This window comes from Canis lupus, chromosome 22, assembly GCF_003254725.2.
Source record: "Canis lupus dingo isolate Sandy chromosome 22, ASM325472v2, whole genome shotgun sequence".
NCBI classification, from domain to species: Eukaryota; Metazoa; Chordata; class Mammalia; order Carnivora; family Canidae; genus Canis; species Canis lupus.
Genome location: NC_064264.1, coordinates 25,867,501 through 25,890,038, shown reverse-complemented (window position 1 = coordinate 25,890,038; position 22,538 = coordinate 25,867,501). Strand labels below are relative to the sequence as shown.

At 32.5% G+C, this 22,538-nt stretch overlaps 1 protein-coding gene across 1 annotated transcript in view; it reads left to right on the top strand.

Annotated features, from left to right (window-relative positions):
- DACH1 (dachshund family transcription factor 1) overlaps positions 1-22,538 on the top strand; it is a 429,427-nt gene that overhangs the window by 298,424 nt on the left and 108,465 nt on the right. Inside the window, exons 5-6 of the mRNA XM_025441318.3 lie at positions 12,610-12,745; positions 16,178-16,312. Coding sequence (XP_025297103.3) covers positions 12,610-12,745; positions 16,178-16,312 — 271 coding nt within the window. The remainder of the gene's footprint in view (positions 1-12,609; positions 12,746-16,177; positions 16,313-22,538) is intronic.

The following is a 22,538-nucleotide window of genomic DNA, read 5'->3' as shown; positions in this document are numbered from 1 at the left end:
TGATTGTTTTGGCTTAAACAAACATCATCTTAAACTACCATCTATCAATCTGTGTTTTTATTCTACAATTCTAACTTCAAAACAGCTAGGTGATAGTGAATAAATTATGAGAAAAACCACACATAGTAATTAGAAACCGGGTAAAACCAGGGGTACAATATTAGGTTAGGCTAATCTTAAGGTCTGTATTGTCTCTACTAAGAGAGAGATGGACATGGGACATTAATTGATATATTTCAAATTGCACATATATTTAAATGTATGGCTGTGTGTATGAGGGCATGTGTGTGTGTGTATAAGTGCATGTGGTGTTGTGAGCCTCAAGGTGTGGAAAAGTACTTGATCTGTTTTTAGAAGACAAGAAGTATTAAATTATGATTCTGCCACTTAATAGCTGTGTTGCCTTGGGTGTGTGACTCAATCTTTCTGATTCTATTCAATATACAAAAAATAGGTAATGCAATGTAGGTGTAAAAACTAAACAAAATGATAAAAATTCAATGTTTTTTATACATTCAAAAATACACTACATGTGAAGATAACATTATTGTTGTACAGAAATCACGTGTGTATACACAATTTTCTCTCTCTCTCTTCCTTTGGGGAGCGTTTGTGTACACCCTTGTGGGGTATATGTATATGTGTATACATATATACACATGTGAAATGTGTATGTGTATACTTTTCACTTATATGTGTACTGAAATCAAATTACTTCAAGTGCATTGTTAGAATATATTATTAATTTTTAAACTAAGTAAAAGATACCTTATGCTCAACCTTATCTGACATAATCATTACTTCCTTTTTTCTGAATATAATACACTTGAGTTTAAGGGAGCCTCTGGAATGTGTCTTACATAAAAGGACCTGTTAACAGTTCTCATTCATTACTGATAAATATGCAAACAAATATAGCCATTTTGGGAGACAGTTTTGTGGTTTCTTACAAAACTAAACATACTCTCACCATAGAATTGTGTGTTTTGCTAGCTCCTTGGTATTTACTCAAAGGAGTAGAAAATTTATGTCTATACAAAAACTTGCACATGGATATTTATAGCAGCTATTTTTTAAAATAATTGCCCATGTTTGGAAGCAAGATGTCTTTCAAGATGTCTTTCAGTAAGTGAAAGGCTGAAAAAGTGGTACCTCCATATGTTATGACTTTGTTAAATTAATATTTATTAAGTGGAATATAGGGTACCTAATGGTAAGCCATGCCCTAATAACAGACCATAAGAAAAACTAAAATAGAGAACTTTATTACTCATGAGTCATGGAGGAAGTACCAAGTTGAAAATACTACACAGTATATGATTCCAAGTGTATGACACTCTAAAAAAGGCAAAACTATTAGAGATACTAAAAAGATCAGTGGTTGTCAGGGGGTAGGGCAGGGATGAATAGGGAGAGCACAAGGAATTTTTAGGGTAATGAAAATGCTCTGTATGATACTATAATGATGGATAATGTCATTATACATTAAAAAAATAAAGGCCTTGTGACTACTTATATAGAATATTGAATAATATGCTAATAGCAATTTTTCTTATAATGTTCTATAAAAAAGATGTGTATTAGTCCTTCATATCATATTTCTAAGTATCCATACCAGGAAGATTTTATATATATGTATATCACAGAACACCCTAATCAACTTCTTAAAAATCTTTAGCTGAGAAAATGTCAATGAATGCTACATTGTCATCAGCCAAGAACTGAGCAGATAACTTTTTAAAATTCTTCTTTACTCTAAGTGACTTTAAGAGAGTTTCTTTGTTACCAAAGAATTTGTTAATCAGTGTCACTGCATAATTCAATTTATGATCATTTTGGTAATACTTATTACAGAATTCGACATTCTTATTGCCTCATTCACTGTAGTGAATGAGAGGGAGATTTTTGACTGAAATAAAAAGCCTAAATGTTCCTACCATTGTACTCAATAGTTATTTAAAAGGAAAACAAAAGGTATTAAGTATTAGTAGAATGTGATTATTCTCATTTTTTTAATTTAGTAGTTATAATTTTCACTCTTGAAACTGGGAATTTTTATAATTATATAATTTTATAATTATAATAGATATACATTATATATATGGATTTGAAAGACTCTAGTTACATTAGGAAACTTGATTTATTTTATTTTTTCAATACAGATATATTTTTAAAAGAGTTTGTGTTGTATTGAATGTTAATTAGAATACTTAAATACTGAAACTTCCTTTAATAAATCCTCGGTTGTCAGTTTAGGTAAGTAGGAGGAAGCAGTTGGGTTTCCTCTGGAAGGCATCTTTAGAAAACAGTGTGGATTATTGAAAAGTCAGCAACATTCCTGTGGTTTCTTAAATTAAGGTTAGGAGTGGAAAGGAGAAAGATAGGGAGAAAGGAAGGAAATATGCAAAAAGGTAATAAGAAAGGGATGGAGCTCTGTGACTTGAAATGTGTGCCAGCCCCTCCTACATTATAGTGATATCCCATTTCCTAGTCTCTTGGGGCAAATATTTTCAGAAACTTGGCTATGGATAGATTAGAGGAAATTCTGGACTTTTGAATACAGTGGTGGTATAAATGATCATAGCGGCTAAATAAGAAACAATGGCTCTAATTAAGAATAATTAGAGAAAATAAAGGCTGATAATTTTTCAGTTGTATGTATCATTAATTAAAAAAAAAAAAAGCTGGTAGTTTTAATTGACAACATCAGAGTGAAGCTCCGTCGGCCATTGTGGAAGTTCTGAAGAGCCTATCTGCCCCTTACCTCTGAGGCTGGCCACCTATATATTTTCGGATTTGATGCTGAGAGGTAAAAATCACAGAGAAGAAACATGTTTCAAGAAAAGCATGAGACAATGCTAATAATTTTTGGTTAAAAAAATATTTAGGCCTGGGAAAAATTGAGGGTATGGCCTCAGAGAATAAGGATGAGGAATAGGTTCTTAAAGAATTCCAAATATTAGAAAAAACAATTTAATACATCAGCCTGCCTAAATTTATATATAGTAGACTTTATAGCACAGTGTTTTGTAAACTCCCATGATATATATTAGTTAAACTTAATTTGGGGGAAGTTGTATTTTCCCCAAAGGAAATGTTTGACTCCTATGTCACATTAAATAGTATGGGGCCCAAGTGGGCAATTAGAATAGTGCTTGCAACTTTGTTTGCCTGAAAAGGTTCTAATTATGAAGGCTGATTAAAAGTGAAATGTTAAATACCAAAGATTTACCCCCATCTGTAGGAATCATAAAACAAGAGAAATAGCCTTTGAAGAGAAAAATAGAAGTTTGAGGGGTTTTCATGTGCTGGAATGTACCATTTACATTTTTTGAGAGTAATGACAAGAATTAAAATGGTAAATCAACCTCCATGAGAATGGCAATAAGAATTCATAGGACAGAAGAGAAGTGAAAACAATGCACTCAGAGTTACCTATTTTAAAGCATTCTGTCCTTACTTGTTTCTAGGAGGTAAAGGAGCTTCAATGACTTTCTCATAAACCTATTTATGAGAATGTAGATACCAGTACATTCAGTGGAGCAGGGTCCGAAATTCACCCCATATCCCCAGTTTTGGGCATGGATTGTGAGTTAAGACTGGTTTTACACTTTTAAGTGGGTGGGGAAAACATATAGGAAGGAGAATCTTTTGTGACACATGAAAATTATATGAAAGTCAAATTTTAGTGTCCATAAATAAAATATGTCTGAACTTAGCTACACTCTTTATATAATGTCTATGGCTACTTTTACATACAAAGCAAAGTTAAATAAAGTATTTACTAGCTGACTTTTTACCAAAAAAAATTGCTGATACCTGCATTAGAGCTCCTATTAACTCAAACACATTGAATCAGGCTGTGGATAATTGAGACAGCTAAAACTAAACTCTCAACATGATGGAGCCCCAGATTTTGATGTTGAAAAATAAAAGGATTGAAGAAAAGAAAATTACATAGATGGAAGACAGCTATAGCATTGTTCCTTGCTTTTTTTTTTTAAGAAGTTACCTTTTTGTAAGGGAAATTTACATTTTTTTAAACATTTTATTTATTTATTCATGAGAGACACACAGAGAAGAGGCAGAAACACAGGCAGAGGGAGAAGCAGGCTCCATGCTGGGACCCAACGTGGGACTTGATCCTGGGTCTCCAGGATCACACCCTGGGCTAAAGGCAGGCATCAAACCACTGAGCCACCTGGGCTGCCCCTGTTTCTTGCTTTAAATGCAAGCCTTCATGATAGAATCTGCCAAAGTGTTAAATTTAGATTTTCTCCTGCTGATTGGTTTGGACTACTGGAAATAATTTAGTAAGATAACTTTGAGGAGGAAATGGTCATATAATGTTTAGACAGTCATTCTAATTTAAATCCCTAATAGCCAATTGCCTGTAAGTTAAATTACTATAGGCTCTGTATTAGTCTATTACGTATCAGTGAGACTCATGTATTTTTGCTGTTTAATGTTATGAATGAAGAGACATAGACTTGAGATGTCAGATGGCATATAATCCAGCTTTCCCCATGGTGGACAAATTATTCTTGCCTACTTCCTACCCACTTTTATTTATCTAAGCTTTTGTGGGAAGTCTCTTCTATTTTCAGTAAATTCAAGAGTAAGGATGGTCCACATTAGCATCTACCTTAACTTTATTGCATTCTCTTGGAAGAAAAAAGGTCTGCTAATTCTTCTGTGTGCTAGCCATTTAAATAAATCTCTGCTCTAGTATCTATAGTGTTTCTTCCTTCCAGACCAAATATTCTAATTTACTTTGACCATTCCTCATCAGGCTTCTTGGTTGATCTTTTTTAAATCACCCTCTTTTCTCCAACCTCTCCCATACAATCTTCTAGAACTGAATAGGCCAGTGAGTAGACACTGGAACTAACATATGCCTCAATTTGGATAATAGTTTATAAATGTAGTCATAATTCATAAAACTATTTTACTAGTTGAATACATGACTCAGTATAATTTCATGCCTTTCAACACAAAATTTTACTGAGCCAGTTCTTTTTTTTTTTTTTTTTACTTTTAGTTTTACTAGGAATTTGCATTTATCCACATTAAATATATTCCACAGTCTACTGATTTAGGCTCCTTATATGCTTATTTTTTTATTTGAGTATAGTTGGCCACAGTGTTATATTAGTTTCAGTACACATGGTATTCAACTTCTCTATACATCATGCTACAATCACAAGTGTAGCCACCATCTGTCACCATACAACAATATTACAATATCATTGACTATATTCCGAATACTGTGGCTTTTATTCCCATGACATATTCAATCCATAACTTGAAGCCTCCTCTTCAGATACTTTTGAATCTTAACATTCTAAACTATCATCTTAGCTATTTATATAATCTTTGTATCATTTCCAAATTGTAAAAGGATGTATTACTTGTACTACCTTAAATCACTGATGAAAATAAACAGTATAAATCAAGAGATCAATTCCTCTTGTCATTAGAGAATTCCTAATAGGCTGAAATGTTCTACTAATTGATTCTCTTTAGGTATCATTCATCAAGTAACCCCAAATCTCCCTGAATGAATCAATAATTTTCTCACATTTTATTTAATAAATTCACAATGATATCATAAGGACTTAGAAAAAAAATGGTTCTTGTTGAAAAAAATAAAATTAAAAAAAGAAAGGCAATATGTTTCAGTGGTTTAGAATAGATTATGGAGGAAGACTTCTTGGGTTTTGCCACCTGCTAGTCATGTGACCTTAGACAAGTTACTTAATATCTCTGTCTTTGTTTTTTGTTTGTTTGTTTGTTTGTTTGTTTTGTTTTGTTTTTTCCTGCACAATGGGGTTAATGACATTCCTTCTTCATCAGGTTGTTGCACTGATTAAATTAATGTTTATAAATAACATTAGAAGTTTCTGTACACTGACATTATCATCTCCTATTATCTCCCCAAATATTCATAATCATCTATTTAAAAATAAGTTCTAGAATCTTATAAGAAATGTGTGTCAAGCTTTTGAAATAGAGTCAGAATTGTAAAGTAAGTACTTTTTTTTCTTGTTCAGCCCTCTTCACCTAATAAAAGCACTGCAGTTTGTTTCTTTGGGGAGTAGGGGGTGGGGGCTATAGTGCAGTGGTATACAAAGCAGATTTTTAAATGCATTTTTTTCAGATGTCATTTTTTTTTTAGGGATAGTATAGAACTGTTTTCAAGAAATTTGGCAATATTCAAGTTATTCTACATTCTTGAGTAAACATCTTTCTCTTATGCAATATTACAGGGTTTTCTGAGAACAAGGAATATGACTTAAATTTTTTAGTCTTCTCCACCACACTCTTGTGTCTGTGTGTGTGTGTGAGAGAGAGAGAGAGAGAGAGATAGAAGCAGAGACACTTTATGACATTCTAATTTAAAAAAATTAAACATTGAAAAAAATTAAATACAATGTATAAATTTCCACTCTCTAATACTTTCCCTCAAAGTAGGTCCTAATGTACTATATTGGTTAATAGGACTTTTTGTGCAGGAAGTTTAAAATGTTTAAATATTATAAAAACTAGAACCAGAGTGACCTGATTCTCAAAGTACATGAAAATCCTAGAGCAAAGTCATGTCCCTTATGTTTGTTTTTAGGTACAGAATAGTTTATTTTGGGGCAATCATAAATAACTCTAGATGCATGTATTAATTTTAGACATTTTTCACAAAAAAAGACTTCATATAATTTTAATTGGATTAGAATAAAAGTAAAGTATATTCTCTTAATGTTTATTTGGGTGTTGATATTAAATGTGAAAAGGATGCTCACAAGAAAAAGAAGGTATTAAAACATAACCAACACTAAGTATACCCTACAGCAGTGTGTTTAAACAAATCACAGATATTTAAACCCATAAGTTCATAGTAATATTAAAAAAAAACGAACTGAGTTCACCTTTGAAATCTAGGGAATTGATTATTTTAAAGGACAAATAAAGGTTTAAACAAAGGATAAATAAAAGGGTGGAATCAAGCATTTTCCTGGCTTTCCCATACAAACTGTTCCTCAGGATTACCATTAATTCACTAGGGGAACTTTCTGTTCATACAAATCTTCCAGCCAAAAAGAATAAGGAATGATATATTTAGAATGTCACCAAATTGCCAGTCTTAATGAAGTGGCACTTAGGCCATGGTCATCAGTGGGGGCCAGCATCATAAAATGCAACCAAGCAGACATTTATATGCATGGAGGCATGCAACACTATCTATGAAGTAGTCTCGCCTCAAGCTCAGCTTGAATCAAGGATCCAGATTTAACTATGTAGGACATTCAAGGTACTGAGGAACATAGAGATGAATTACACCCTTAAGGATTACTCCCCCTTTCTTGAGTATGGGAAAGGAGGAAATCCTATCTTTTCTTTAAGATACTAGTATTTATTACTACACCAGGATGAATTATATAATCCCTGAGTCAAAACTGTATGTTGTTGTTTAAAGTAACCATAGGACTTTATACTAACAAATTGTAATCTGAAATCATGAGGCTTCCTGAATCTTCATATAGATGCAGGGAAAAAATACAGTCCTCTACTTCTGCTGAATAAGTTTGAAGAGACAGTAGGAGAATAATACTAAGTTGTTTATGATTATACTCATGGGTCCTACCAGTTTCACATTTAGCAACATTAAGTGTTTCTTATGTATCACCACCAAAACAAATAAAAAGAGCTATGTAAAAATCCCTTGAAGCCTCACATTAGAACTTTGAGTCATGGAGTTTTGATGGTGCCTGCCTGATTCTCTATCAGATGTAAGTATTATTAGCATCATTTACTATGTCTTCCAGAATTACTTTTTAACATTTTCCCAAATCCAGAATCCCATTTCTACTATTTGTTTCCTCTGAGCATTTTTTTTCCAGAACAAGGGAATTTAGAGGTCATGCTTAATCAGTGTATACATAAGATTCTGGACTCCACTAACATTTTCTGTTTTATGATAGACGCTCCATGAGGGAAAGGATTTTCATCAGTTCTGTTTACTTACACATAACCAGAACCTGGGACACCAACATGTATTAGATGTTCAGTAAATAGTCTGTAAATAAATGAATTTAAGTCTGAGTTGTCTTAAAGCTCATGAGTTTGGGTTAAAAAAAGTACTAGGCAACTTCAATTTTGTGAGTTAAAAGTATATCAAGATAACATTTAATGTTAGAAATATCTTCTCCCCACTTCTATAACATATTCAGTGATGGAATCTCTGACTGATAAACATGAAAATTCAGATGATTAAAAAGATAGTAACATAAAGTAAAGCTAAATGAAATAATTCTTTAGAGAAATCAATTGCAATTGAGTTGTGATTATTTTGACTTCACTAAAAAAAATTTTAATTTGATAAAATATAATGCATTTTGTGATGGAGAGGAGGCAGCTGAGACAATGTAATTTTTAAACATTCAACTGCACATATGTAATACTGAACATTTTATACTTTTTAGTTTAGAATTTTGGAATACATTGTTTGGAATTCTACCTTTGATTCTGAATTATCTGAGAGACTAATACTTCTTGTTCTGCCCAGAGGCAATAAATGCAGCTTTTTCTTTATTGTTATTCTGCTACCATTAGTTTATTAGTATGACCTTTTTTTTGTGAGAGGGTATTCCTCTTAAATTTTCATTTATTATTGTGGCTGGTTTTATAAAGATGGAACATTGCAAAGGATTGTGTTTTATTGATTGGAGTTATGATGCAGGACTATAAAGCAGTGTGTTGAAGTATTAAATTAAATATTCTTCCCCTTTGTCCTACTTCAGGCCCATCTTGGAGGTTAAAGGGTATTACACAAATGAAATGATAAATCCAGTTTACATAGTTTCCCTATAGACATTGAACTGCTTCTTTCTTATTATGTCTGAATAAAACTCATTATCTATTTTGTTTCAGTAATAATTATGAGATTCTCTCCTAAGCAATTCTTTACTGTCTCCATTATTCTCCATCTTATAGCATACTCTGGAAAGGCAAGCATATAAATATGATAAAAGAATTAAGCTGTTGAAATAAATTAATTTATTGTGCAACAATGTATTCAAATCTTACTTGCTCAGTGGATTTTACTTTAATGAAATTCTTCAAAGAACAATACATCACGTTCCAAAGATTGAAATTATACATTAAGTGAAATGACTGAATATGTTGTGTCTCAATTTATAGAAAGTTTCAATTGAATACTTGGCTTTTAAATAATAAAATTTGCATAAATTAAAATATTTTCTTTAAACGAAAGTATTAAGTATTGTCTTTGTCCTTTGTTCTTAGACAAACAATTATAACTAAAGGAAAAATAGACTAAAGCTATATTAAATACAATTTCACCTACATTTTATAAACCTTAAATTATGCTTTCAAGATGTATTATACATTAGATTTAAATCCAGTTTATTTTTTAGCTGGTTTATTATATGATGTTTTAGAGTATTTTGAATGTATAAATGAATAAGTGAATAATGCATGAATGCAAAGAATCATCAAGGAAAGCTTTGACAGTTAAATATATTGACTAATGAAATAATTTTTATACTTTGTGGAAAATAAAACGACTAATTGTTTTTAATGGCATAATCATTGTTGCTAGTATTTTATGAGTTAAATATCTCAGGAAAAATCAGTTTCTCATGCTTTCCATTAGCACCAGTAAGAAATATATTATGACAGGAAACTCAAGACTTGCAAAATGACTTCAGAGGGATTGATTTATTTCAAGATTGCACTTTATCTCTGTGCATCCAAACATGTGCCACTGCATATATGATCACATACATAACTATTATGAGAAATATTAAAATGCAGTGATGAATAAACATTGATATCACTGACTTTTTGAAGAAAATAGAATGGTTAAGTTAGAAAATTTATTTGTCAGTTAAAAATATAAAATGTTTGTTTTCAAAAACATACCATGTACTTTTGTGTAATCCAAATATTGAGAACCAGATGTACTAGGAATTACCTTTCAAGTTTAGACAAATTTATGTGCCTATTTATTAGATTTTTAGAAATCAAGGTTAGACTCCTTATAGTATATCTCTGGTCATTTATGCAGTTAGCATTAGCTTAACTTAATACATCTATGCAGACTTTAAAAGAATTCTATACAGTATTATACACAAGCGATTAAGAACACTTCCTTCAAGACATATCTGAGCAGCTACTCGAAAGACACATTAAGCGCACTGTTGTTTCAAGTAGTTAAGAACATGACCTAATTGCCATTTGGGGGTGGGGGGCAGTGAGAGGATTAACAAATTGTGGGATATTTGTGCAGTTGAATATATTCAGCAGTAGAAAAGAATAAACTAACGACATATGTAATAACATGGATGAATCTCAAAAAAAAAATTGTGAAGAAGAAGCCGGCACGAAGTGTGTTCTGTATGGTTTCATTTTTATGAAATTCTAGAACCAGCAAATCTATTTTATGGTAATAGAATTCAGAAAGTGGTTGCTTATGGGAACTGGGAGGAATTGAATGGAAAGGAACAGGAGAAATCTTTCTGGGGTTATGAGAATGTTCTAGATCTTGACAGACTCGTTAAACTGAACACATAATAAATGCATAGTGTGCTTCATAGTTTAGGGTAGAGGTGAATGTTAAGAAAAAGGATTTATAATACCAGCTGCTTTTAAAATTATAAGATAGGAAGTAACTTTCAGCATCCAGATGTGACTTCTCTATTCTTTTAAATCAAATGTGTATTTCTTAGAAACTTAGGTCATTTGTTTTTCATGTAGACTAAAGAACTCATATCATTTAAAAGTATACTTCCTTTGGGGCACCTGGGTGGCTTAGTTGGTTAAGCAGCCATCAGCTCAGATCCTGATCTCAGGGTTCAGGGATCGAGCCCCACATTGGGCTCTCTCTGTCCTTCACCCTGCTCATTCTCTCTCTCAAATAAATAATTAAAATCTATTAAAAAAGAAGTTACCTTCTTTGATTTATTTAGTTGGGATAAATAACTGATAATATCACAGTTATTTTACACAACTACACAGATGTCTCACATTTCTAGAGACTAGAGGTCTGTAATCAAGAGGTCAGACATGCCACATGCTCTCTTTGAGCCTCTAGGTAAAATCCTCCTTTGCCCCTCCACAGCTTCTGGTGGTGGCTGAAAATCCTTGGCATTGTTGGCTGGCAGCTGCATAGCTGCAATCTCTACCTCAGTACATGACATTGTCTCTCGTATCTTCACAATGTCTTCTTGTAAGGACACCAGTTTTTGTTGTAATAAAAACCCACTCTAGTATCACCTCATTTTAACTAATTTCAGCTGCCAAGACTCTTTTTCCCTATGAAGTCGCATTTACAGGTACTGAGGATCAGGACTTCATTCCTCTTGGGGACACAATTCAACCGCTAATACTCAGTAAACCAGAATCTCTGGGAGGAAAGCCCAGGTGTAGGCATGTTACGAACTTCCCTGGTGATTCTAATGCAGAACAGGACTGGGAACCATCACCAGGCTGTTCAAAGCTCTGACACCAATGATACGTATCACCTTCATTCTCACTGGTCAATTGATGTCCCACAAGTCAATTAGATCTTAGAACTTTTTTCCTTTAAAGTTTTTAAAGTCTGCTTTTTTAATACTTGCATTTTTTCACCTGAATAAGGAATTACTTATTGATTTATTCCATATCATTTAGTTTACTTCTAAGCTTTCAAATATTAATTATTGAAAAGACAGTCCTTCGAGGCCTATGTGCCTTGATATCTGAAGGTATAAATATCTTGTTGCTCAAAGAAGAAAATGTTAATAAGTGGAGTATCTTATTTCTTAATCTGTAACTCCATTTATAGAAGTTCATTGGAGACAGTTATATGATATATTTGCACATTAGTCTAATGGGGAAGGTTCAGGGCTTGGCAGGAGAGATGTGGAGTGGGACCTAAGTGTTAACAATAGTATCAGGAAACATGATACCAAGTTTCCCTGGGATACAACTAATATATATTTCATGAATTTCCCCTAATACATATATGTGGCTGAATTGGAGCTTGGAGAAGCAGGTGGTCTGCAAATTATTAGAATCAACAAAATTATTCCAATGTGAAATAATAATCGATTTCTAGGATGCCTTAAAATGTGACCATCCAGGTGTGTCCAGAGCAGTGCCATGATGAAAAAGCTGTTAATAACCCCTCTAGTGTTATTATTATGGTCACATTGATAATTTGTGTGTTAAATGATCCTTAGACACTAGCTGAAGCAATAGAACATAGAGATTTCTTTAAGTTGATAATCGTCTAGAATTGGAACCTGCCCTGTTCTGTTACTTTGTTGTTGTCTAATGGGTTCTAAAAGGGTTGTCTCCCTTGGCCTCTCTTTGTATCCAGAGAGGGGAATCGACATTTGCTGTTACTGCATGCCCATAGAACCAGTGTCCTAACTAGCCTTTCCCTCCTTTAGCTTCGCAGGAGATAAAAAGGTGAAAATGCCAATGAAAGATGAATTTATTTCCTTTACATTTCTTTTGTACTGCATGAGCAGGAAATCAACATTCATTAAGTACAGTTCCCATGTATTTACATCTTTTCTCCCCCAATTGCTTCCCGTGGTGCCGCAGGAGCGCGTCCCAGACAGCCCTTCGCCTGCCCCCTCTCTGGAGGAGGGCCGGAGGCCTGGCAGCCACCCTTCATCACACCGCAGCAGCAGCGTGTCCAGCTCCCCGGCCCGGACCGAGAGCTCTTCTGACAGAATCCGTAGGTCTCATACTTTTACTTGTCACCGCTCTAAACTTTATTAGGTGCAGCTGGCTTTTCTAATCAAAATGCCCTCATTCCAAATAGATCTCAGATGTATCATGTTCTGAAGCTCTGTAGCAATAGCCATCTCTCAAAATTATGTTTCCCAGTTTGCAATATCATGAGGTATGGTGCTACATTAACAGGTTCTGATATAAACTCCCTCTCTTTGATGCCACACATAAAGGTCTGAGCAATGAAACAGAGAAAGTAACCTTCCCGATTAGTTTCTGAAGTAAACACCTCCAACTCACAGTTACCTAGTGGCTGTGATACTCAACTTTATTCCTCAGTCCCACCCCCTGCCAGGTTTGGAAATGTATCAATTATCAGAATTCACCTTTGCATTGATAAACATAACCAGAAAGAGGAATAAAAGAAATGGAATTCAAAACAATTCATTTAAGAAAAAAGTCTTGGTCGTTCTGATGATCAATGGATTAAAAAATTTTAAATTGCTTGAATTTTAGGATTTGAATTAGGAAATCAATGATGCATATTATTGTCAGAAATTATTATTGTTAAATTCTAAAAAATAGGGGCTCTATTTTATTTCATGATCACATTTTCAAACATTTAACCGAGAAAATGAAGAGTAAAGTTAAAAATGCCATTTAATTAACTGATTACTTTGTATCTGTATTTTGTGTCAAGAATCTAGTATTGTTTTTCCAATACAATGAACATATTAACAGTGATTGTGCTGGTTGACAAAATCAATTTCTATTGTATCCTCTCCAGGATTTAGTTTATGTTAAGAAATCATATTTGTAGTATAAACTTCATCTAATTACACATAACCTGCTGAAGTTATTTGGTTGTTGAGATTATTTTTATAATAGGAAAATATTTGCTAGAAAGTGACTTTGTAATCATAAAGGAACATTTGTATAAACAGAAATCCTTTCTATGGATGCTATTGAGATAGATAAGAAATTCTAGGTTAAATTGTATGTAATACCATTATTTTTAGAATGGTTAATAGTTAAATAGTTTATAGTTCAACATAATTCTAAATATGAATACTTGATTTGGCCTGTCTAAAACATATTTCCCTAATTTTGTAAGAGATGATGATAACTGTGTATTAATAAAGCTGAATATAACTATTTCCAAACCAATGACATTTTTCCATGGCTGGCAAATCTTGGCTCCCACAACCTCAAACCATTTTTCATGTAAAATAATTTCTCCATGCTTATGTACAATGCTAACACTAGAATCAGAAATTTCATGATGCATATTGGTTTCATTTTTAAAGCTTTTATACGATGTCATCATTGAAAAGACACTGTCCTTCTAGAGAAAGAAAAATATTTTTTCACAAGACTTAAATGGAAATTATGGGCAGATAGGGAACAATTTGAAAGAATTTTGTCATACATTCATGTTTTAAATTAATCATTGTATTCTTTTTTTTTAATTCTTGATAGAACAAAGAAATTTTTGCATGCTTGGACTACCATAATTGTCCAAGTGGAAGTATGTACACATGCACACACATGAATGCATATACACACATATGCATATATGCAAATACATGTTCATGTGGATACATATTTTAACATATTTTTTTGAAAATTAGACCAACACAGACATTTCAAAAATAGTACAAAGAATTATTTCACATTCATCACTCAGATTCACGTAATCATCAGTGTCTCTGAAAGAGGTAACCTTGATAAAGGCATAATGTCACCCCAATGACTGTATCATGGACATGGACATCATGCTCCTTTACCTCAAATATGTCATTGTTGATTTTCTCAAAACAAGGAATTTCTCTTACATAACCACAGAACAATGATCAGAATCAGGAAATTAAGATTATTATAGTACTATTCTCTAAACTATAAATCTTTTTCATATTTCATCAACTTTCCTACCACTATATGTATTTTTTCTAATATTATTAATAGCAAATTTTTTTTTATTGGCCCAAAAGTCAATCCAGGATCCCATGTTGCAATTATTTGTCATAATCTTTTAGTCTCTTTTAATCTGGAACAGTTCTTAAATTTTTTTGTCTTTCAGTATGTTGACTTTTTTTTTTTTTTTTGAGAATATAGGTCACTAATTTTATAGGATTTCCTTCAGATTGGATGTTTTTGTTATTTCATGATTAGATTTAAATTATGAATCTTTGGCAGGAATCACAGAGGCATGATAGTATGTCCTTCTCAGGGCATCATTCCAGGAAACATACGCTATTCCTCCAATACTTGTCATAACTAGCTCTTGGTAAAGATGGTGACTACCAGATTTCTCGACTGTAAAGTTATTCTTTCTTTTTAAACCTTTGTAGATGATAAGTAATAATAATAAGTCTTGTGAGGAGATATATTAAGACTATATAAATATATTTTTCATCAAACTTCAATTCCACTCCTTTTAGAATCATCTGTTGAAGATACTTCCCTCACACAATTATTGCTATGGTGATTTCCAAATGATAATTCCTAATATAGTCTTATGATATTTTCCAAAAAGAAAAAAATCTCTTTTTCCAGAGAAGGTTTTTATGGAATAAGCATTCATCCAGTTTTTTGCACAAAGCCATGATTTTCATGGGCAATTTATTAAGAAGTTTATTGACTGGAGTTTGAAAATCATACAGGTGTTTTGTCATCTACTTTATTACTTTAATAGTGTCAGGTTATTGTTAATAGTTCAAGAAAGTGACAGGTTATTGTTAATAGTTCAAGAAAGCAATTACTGTTTTTATTCATTCAACTATTCAATAGATATTAATTGGGTACTTGTATTTTCAAGTTATTTATTTATTTTTTTAAGATTTTATTTATTTATTTGAGAAAGAGTGAGCAAGAGAGAGCACAAGTGAACATACTCCCTGCTGAGCAGGGAGCCCAACTCAAGGCTCAAGCTTAGGACCCTGGGCTCCAGATCGTGACCTGTGCCAAAGGCAGGTGCTTAACTACTGAGCCGCCAGGTACCCCTGTTTTTTCAAGTTTGAGTTGAAATCCAATTTTTAAAGAAATACTTTGGTATTTGTGAAACCTCGTGTTTTATTGACCAGAATAGGATATGAATATTGAATCAGTTATGTTAGTGCTTTAATTTGTTGAAAGTTAACAACTTTTAGTGATTGTAGTGGTATGGCCTTTCAGAAATATTCCAGATATATTTTTAAAAATGATATTCATTGTGAAATAAAAAACAAGATAAAATGTTTTCATTTCCAGTGTTTTTCTGCTTATCTTTAAGAATTATCATGGTTATCAATTCTTAGTGTTATTAGAGATAGATAACAATGCTAGTTTCGACTACTATATTTTATTTATTTTTGAGTCCAAATGAGTTTAATTAATTTGTTGGAATATTGTATGTTATGATGTTTTTGTCTTTGTTCTTTTGTTTTGGGCTTGACAGCTGTCCATCAGAATGGGTTGTCCATGAACCAGATGCTGATGGGTTTATCACCAAATGTACTCCCTGGACCCAAAGAGGGAGATTTGGCTGGTCATGATATGGGACATGAATCAAAAAGGATGCATATTGAAAAAGGTAATATATGATTATGTGGCATTGTTTTTTCTTGCTCAACATGTTGACTAGATTTTAATCACAGAATGAGGTATACTTCTGTCTCACAAAAGATGGCATATAAACATTTTAAAAACTTGCAATATTAGTTAAAAATTAAGCCTTTTCAGCAAAAAAGAGGTATGAATGAAGATCTGCTACTTTTCCTTATACAACAGGTAGGTGGTAAGTTACTTTCCAATACATTAAAAAAGTGAACAAGTGTTTGTTTTATGGTTATCACTGAGTTTCTAAAGATCTACTATTTGTCTTTCTCAATGCTTGTAGGGCCAAATGCCATTTTTCTGTACCTGATAGAGCTATAGCAATATACAAAGGATTATTATGCATATTTTGGATTAGAATGTACATGGTTATCAGACCAATCAGGAAATAGGAGTGAATTTAACTGAACAATGTATTAGTTGTTGCTTCAAAATTATGTATAACAAATAACAAAGCCCAGATGGTAGACAGCTGAAAGTTTTCTATTTATATTTCATTTGCATCAGCCTAACCCATTTTCACAGGCACATATTGGTATTTTCATGCCCTATTTCATAAAGTACTTTTATGAAGAATTTATTTTTGTTTTATTTTATTTATTTATTTATTTTTGTATATTTTTTATTGGAGTTCAATTTGCCAACATACAGAATAACACCCAGCGCTCAGCCCATCAAGTGACCCAGCAATTGCTATATTAGGGATTTACCCCAAATATACTTTTATGAAGAATTTAAATATTATTTTGGTATGCATATTAAAAATTTGTGCTAGTAGATGCAAATTTATTTTTTTCAAATAGTGAGGTTTGAATTGTGACTATAAGAACCCTTCCAAATCTTATTCATCTTAATTTAATATTTTTAAAATTTCATTAATATAAATTGGGTATTTTGACTATCTTTTTAAACATGAATACCAAATAATCAGTGTTATGAAAGGATTTATTCTTTGGAAAACATAATTACATATAAAGCACAATTTTCTGTCAAAAAGGAAAATAAATAAAATTGGATATTTAAAAATTAATCAAGCAGAAAGAAATGATTAGAGGAAGACCAAGTTAAGATCTGGCAACTTTTTTCCCCCAAAAAGTAAAAATGTTTATATAAAACCTTTTTCCATTCAACATAAAAACAGTCATGCTGAGCCCTTAGGGAGAAAGAGTACATTTCTACAAATTAGATTATCTGTATTGTGGAATGTCAGTGAGAAAATGATAATCTTTTCTAGGTGCTAATATGTCAAAATCTAGGCATAATTGAGAGCAGCATTAAGGCAACTTTCTAATTTTTTAATTTGAAATTTGATATCAAAAGCTATCACTAAACTAGGTGTACTAGCCAGAGGTCTCTAAATACTTAATTCTAGCTTTTTTCACAATCTCTTCTTCAATAGTAAGTAAAAATGTTACATGTACTGTACCTTACATATATTTTGACATATACCAGAAATATAAAAATTAGCATCATTAGAAAATATAAAGCTTCATAAAAGATTTAAAGTTTAATAGTATTTAAATAGGACAATTCATCATATAGGTTAAGCAGCCACTCTCCATCAAGGTTCTGTGTAAGAATAAAGCCCTAGAAGAAAATAAAGTGAGTGACTCATTTCTCAATTTTCCCATGGATACTACATAAATAGTTTCACTTTGAATGCGTAAGGGGAAAGTTAATTTATGACATACAATGGATGTCAGGATATTAGGCTTAATTCTCTTGCAGCACCTAGTGGAGAAGGGCTGGGAATAAAATGCAAAAGCCCAAATGTGGTGGTGAGAACACTATTGAAGGCACAATCAATAGCATAATTGGCATGAGTTCCACTGGAATTTTGGGTAGATAGCTTTGTATTACCTGAGGCTTCAAGTTGAGTTTACCTACTATTTTCCTAACTATTACTTTTATCATGAGTTCTGTCTATCCATTTATCTATTTTTAAAATTAATTATTACAATTTTGCCACCTTGGAGCCTTTCCTGAGATACCATACTAGGTTATTTGAAGGGACCCACTTCTGTTTTTCCCATATGCCTGGTCCAAAAATCTTCACTACAATATTTGCCTTGTTGTTTAGAAGTTATATCTCCATTGGTCTACTCCCAATATTAGACTGTAAGAGTCTTACAGTCCTGTAAGAGGACTTAGAGTCCTCTGTGTTTTCCTTAGTTTAAACAGACTAGGCAATCAGTAAATTCATACTGATCTGAGCTGAATCATTAAGTGATTCTAAGAGATGGTGAAAGAAAGTTAAAACAACTATAAAGATTACACAGATTAATAGGATAGCAAAGGTGGAATTATAGAACTTTTAAAAGGTCCATTTACATGAAAGTAGGATGTTCTGTATACACAGAAACTTTCTATATCACTAATGGTACTTCTCACCATATCGAAATTTTTCAAAAGATTTTGCTGTCAAAATAAAGACCTTGACTATATGCCAGTGGTTTTCCAAAATTTTAATATATATTTTATAGGGGAAAATAAATTATTTTAATATTCTTCCTAGAAATATAAAACTGCCATTAAATGCATGATTTCAGATGTAATTATATAATCATAGAAATTGTGATATTGATACTAATTATAGTAACTTTTGTTATATGTTGCTTTTTCTTTTGTACACTCTCTTTTATCTGTTTTCCAGCATACGGAATGAACAGTAAATATTCATGGCTTTCTAGATTGATAGAGCCTACTAAATTAAAAATTGTTTTCTTTCATGACTACATTTATCATGCGTCTCATACTAGCCCTGTAACTTTCTTACCACTTGTTTTAATACAGATATTAAATTAGAGACATTTGTTAATTTAGAGACATTTGTAGAGAAATTAATTATATGTTTGTGTCATTTTAGGCTCAAACTTCTTATATGTAATTTGCTGCTTCCCACTTTAAATCATTCAAAAGATAATAATTCTGTAGAAAACATTGATTTTAAAAGTAGATACCAGGGACGCCTGGATGACTCAGCGGTTAAGTTCTGCTTTCATCTCAGGGCCCTAGAATTCAGGAATGGAATCCCACCCACACTGGACCCCCTGAGGGGAGCCTGCTTCTCCCTTTGCCTGTGTCTCTGCCTCTCTCTCTCTTTCTCTTAGTCTCTCTCTCTCTCTCTCTGTGTGCCTCCCCTAAATAAATAAATAAAATCTTTTTAAAAAATAAAATAAAATAATAAAATAAAAATAGATCCCAAAATTAATTTGTATGTTGAGAATCAGTGTGGTCTAAAATCTTAATCATCCGTAACTTTTAAGTATTTTAAAATCTTATTAATATTAAAAAGCTGTTTGCTCTATTAGAATATTTCTGCCACCTTTAGCTGAAGACATTCAAATTTACACCTTGTTTTTATTTTATTTTATTTATTATTATTCTTAAAGATTTTATTTATTCATGAGAGACACAGAGAAAAAGAGAGAGAGAGAGAGAGAGAGGCAGGCAGAAGGAGAAGCAGGCTCCATTCAGGGAGCCTGACAAGAGACTCGATCCCATGTCTTCAGGATCACACCCTGGGCTGAAGGTGCTAAACCGCTGCGCCACCCAGGCTGCCCCCCCTTGTTTTTAAAAATAAAAACACTGATAGGTTTTTGAACCTCGGAAGAGTTTAAGGTACATTCAAAATGTAAATGTGAAAACTGAGTATATCAAGAAGGAATAGGTGTAATATCGTATCAGTCATCCCAAATTTAAGGAGAAATACTTTAAATATTATAAACTTTTACTAAAATAAGGACTTTGTCAAAGATATGCTCTGAGGAAAACTGTGGTACAGCTTTGGCTTCAAAACCAATTTTATGGGGGATCCCTGGGTGCTCAGCGGTTTAGCGCCGCCCTCAGCCCAGGACGTGACCCTGGAGACCCGGGATCGAGTCCCCCGTCGGGATCCCTGCATGGAGCCTGTTTCTCCTTCTGCCTGTGCCTCTCTGTGTCTCTCATGAATAAATAAATAAAATATTTTTAAAAATAACAATTTTATGTTTTCTAAACCTTTATAAACAGATTCCAATTTCTCTAGAGCTTTCTGGACTTTAAAATCATTGCTGATCTTTTCTCTCAGTCTGAATTTGGTGGAATAGGCAGTAATAATTGACATTTCAGTTATATAAATAGACTGACTCACTGTTCTTTTATGCAGCACCTCTCTATTCCCTGCATATTTGTCCATTAATGCTAATTTATGGTATTTCTTATGTGTAATTTGTTTCTTGGTTTTTCTTCAATTGCTGCTTTTTTCAACAATTTTTTGAACGTGTTTTACACCTTTGTGTTGTTTCATATCCATATATTTTGTTATTATGGAATTTATCTAATTTTTAATTTACCAAAAATTATATATACAATACAGATAAGCTTATAGTATGAGCTTTTTCAATTATATAAAAGTTAAGCATGTATGGTTAAACTAACTGTGAAATACCTAATTTACATTAATGAATTTCAGTCTTGGACTATGTATACTGAAATGACATCATCAACTGGTAAATATCTACTGAGTGACAGATATGTGAAATAAATCATGAGATACAAAAACTTATCCTTTCTCTGTTCCCTTCTCTCTTTCTCTCTCTTTTTGCTCTATTTTTTTCTTAATACATCTCCTAATTTTCCCTATAGTTGAGCCTTTTGCCTTTATTTGTTTTAAAAAAAATATGAAAAATTTCTTTCATCAGTGACTCTTGAGCACTTTCTTTCATTGGTAACTCCCACCATTTTAGAAGCAGAAATAATTTAAGAAGCAGCAGGAAATACAGAGGACTTGCTTCAGGCCATCAAGCATTTGTTTCGTGGCATATTCTGTTCACTTGGCAGTGCTCAAGATTTCCAGTGGTCAGTGTGCTTCTATAAAAGGTTTCTTTTTGATACTTGGAATTGGAGGTCAAGGCACTAGAGGCAAGAAAGTGGTTTGCAGGCTGACCATATTGGCATTTCCTCTCCTTGATGTTTGATTCTTAGCCTCCAACCTTGTGGACCGTTTTCCTACAAAACATCTTTTTTAATGACTATGCCATCCCTTTTCTCAAGTTTTTGGAAATAGTTTTTTTGTAGTATATTTCCTTTTGCATATTTCGCAATGTTTAAAGATTCTAATTTTACTTGAATTAGAACTGATCTTCAAAAATGGCCTTCTTTTACATTCTAGATCGACATCACACAAATTAATTGTTATTTTGTTATATACACATATATCACAAACCTTAAGCTGTTAGTAACTCTTGTGACAGTAAGATGTGTATAGAGTAAAGGCCTCTTTTCTTTAGAAATTCCTGTATTTGGATTATGTTAACACATATAGATAAGGCCATGAGTATTTTCATTTGAAAATTCTCTAACACTGTAACTTTTCCTTCATTTCTATTCTTAAGATATAATTTCTCATGGACTATATCAAAGTCTTTTCTAAAATATCCTCTCTAAATACTTAATAACCTGACTTTACTCTTCAGTTTCCAAGTGTGTAAAATAAAGATATTGAACTTAGTGTAGATACTTTTAATTCTGTGATTCATAACACTGCACAACAACAAACTTCTCTGAATTCTAGAGCTTTTCTTAAGCAGATGGCAGGTTTCATGTGCAGTCACAGCTCAGGTGAAACTTTATGAAGGCACTGGTTTATTATTTTATGAATTAACATTCAAGAAGCAGAGCTTGCAGTAACACTTCAATGACAACTTAAGAAAATTCTTACTGTGAGAATCCCACAACATACCTGTAATGCAGTTGGTATAAATGGTCCTAAATAGGAATATTGAAAACACGATGTTTTAGAAAATGTTTTGATTTCATATGACAACATTGTAATATGCATAGTTTGGGGAGGGAAAAAGTATTAAAGTAACTATGTTAATCAGTTATTTTCTATATCAATGACTATGAAGGTAACTGGCCGAATAAATTTTTATGACATTGAAAAGTTTTAACTTACTCAATTTTATTGAGCCTAAATTTATTTGATAAATGTGTTGAGGAGAAACAAATATGCTTGGCAAGTAAAGCATAAGAGATATTGGGTATTATATATGGATGGACCACAATAGAATAGGTCCCAAATCAGATGAAATCCTCTCTGTTGGGTTAAAGTTTCATCTTTGGACCACTGACACATGCCACTTATAATTTAAACTACTTCAATTCTACCTAGAGTAAAATTTACAATTTCTATGAATTTATTATTATATAATTTATATGGA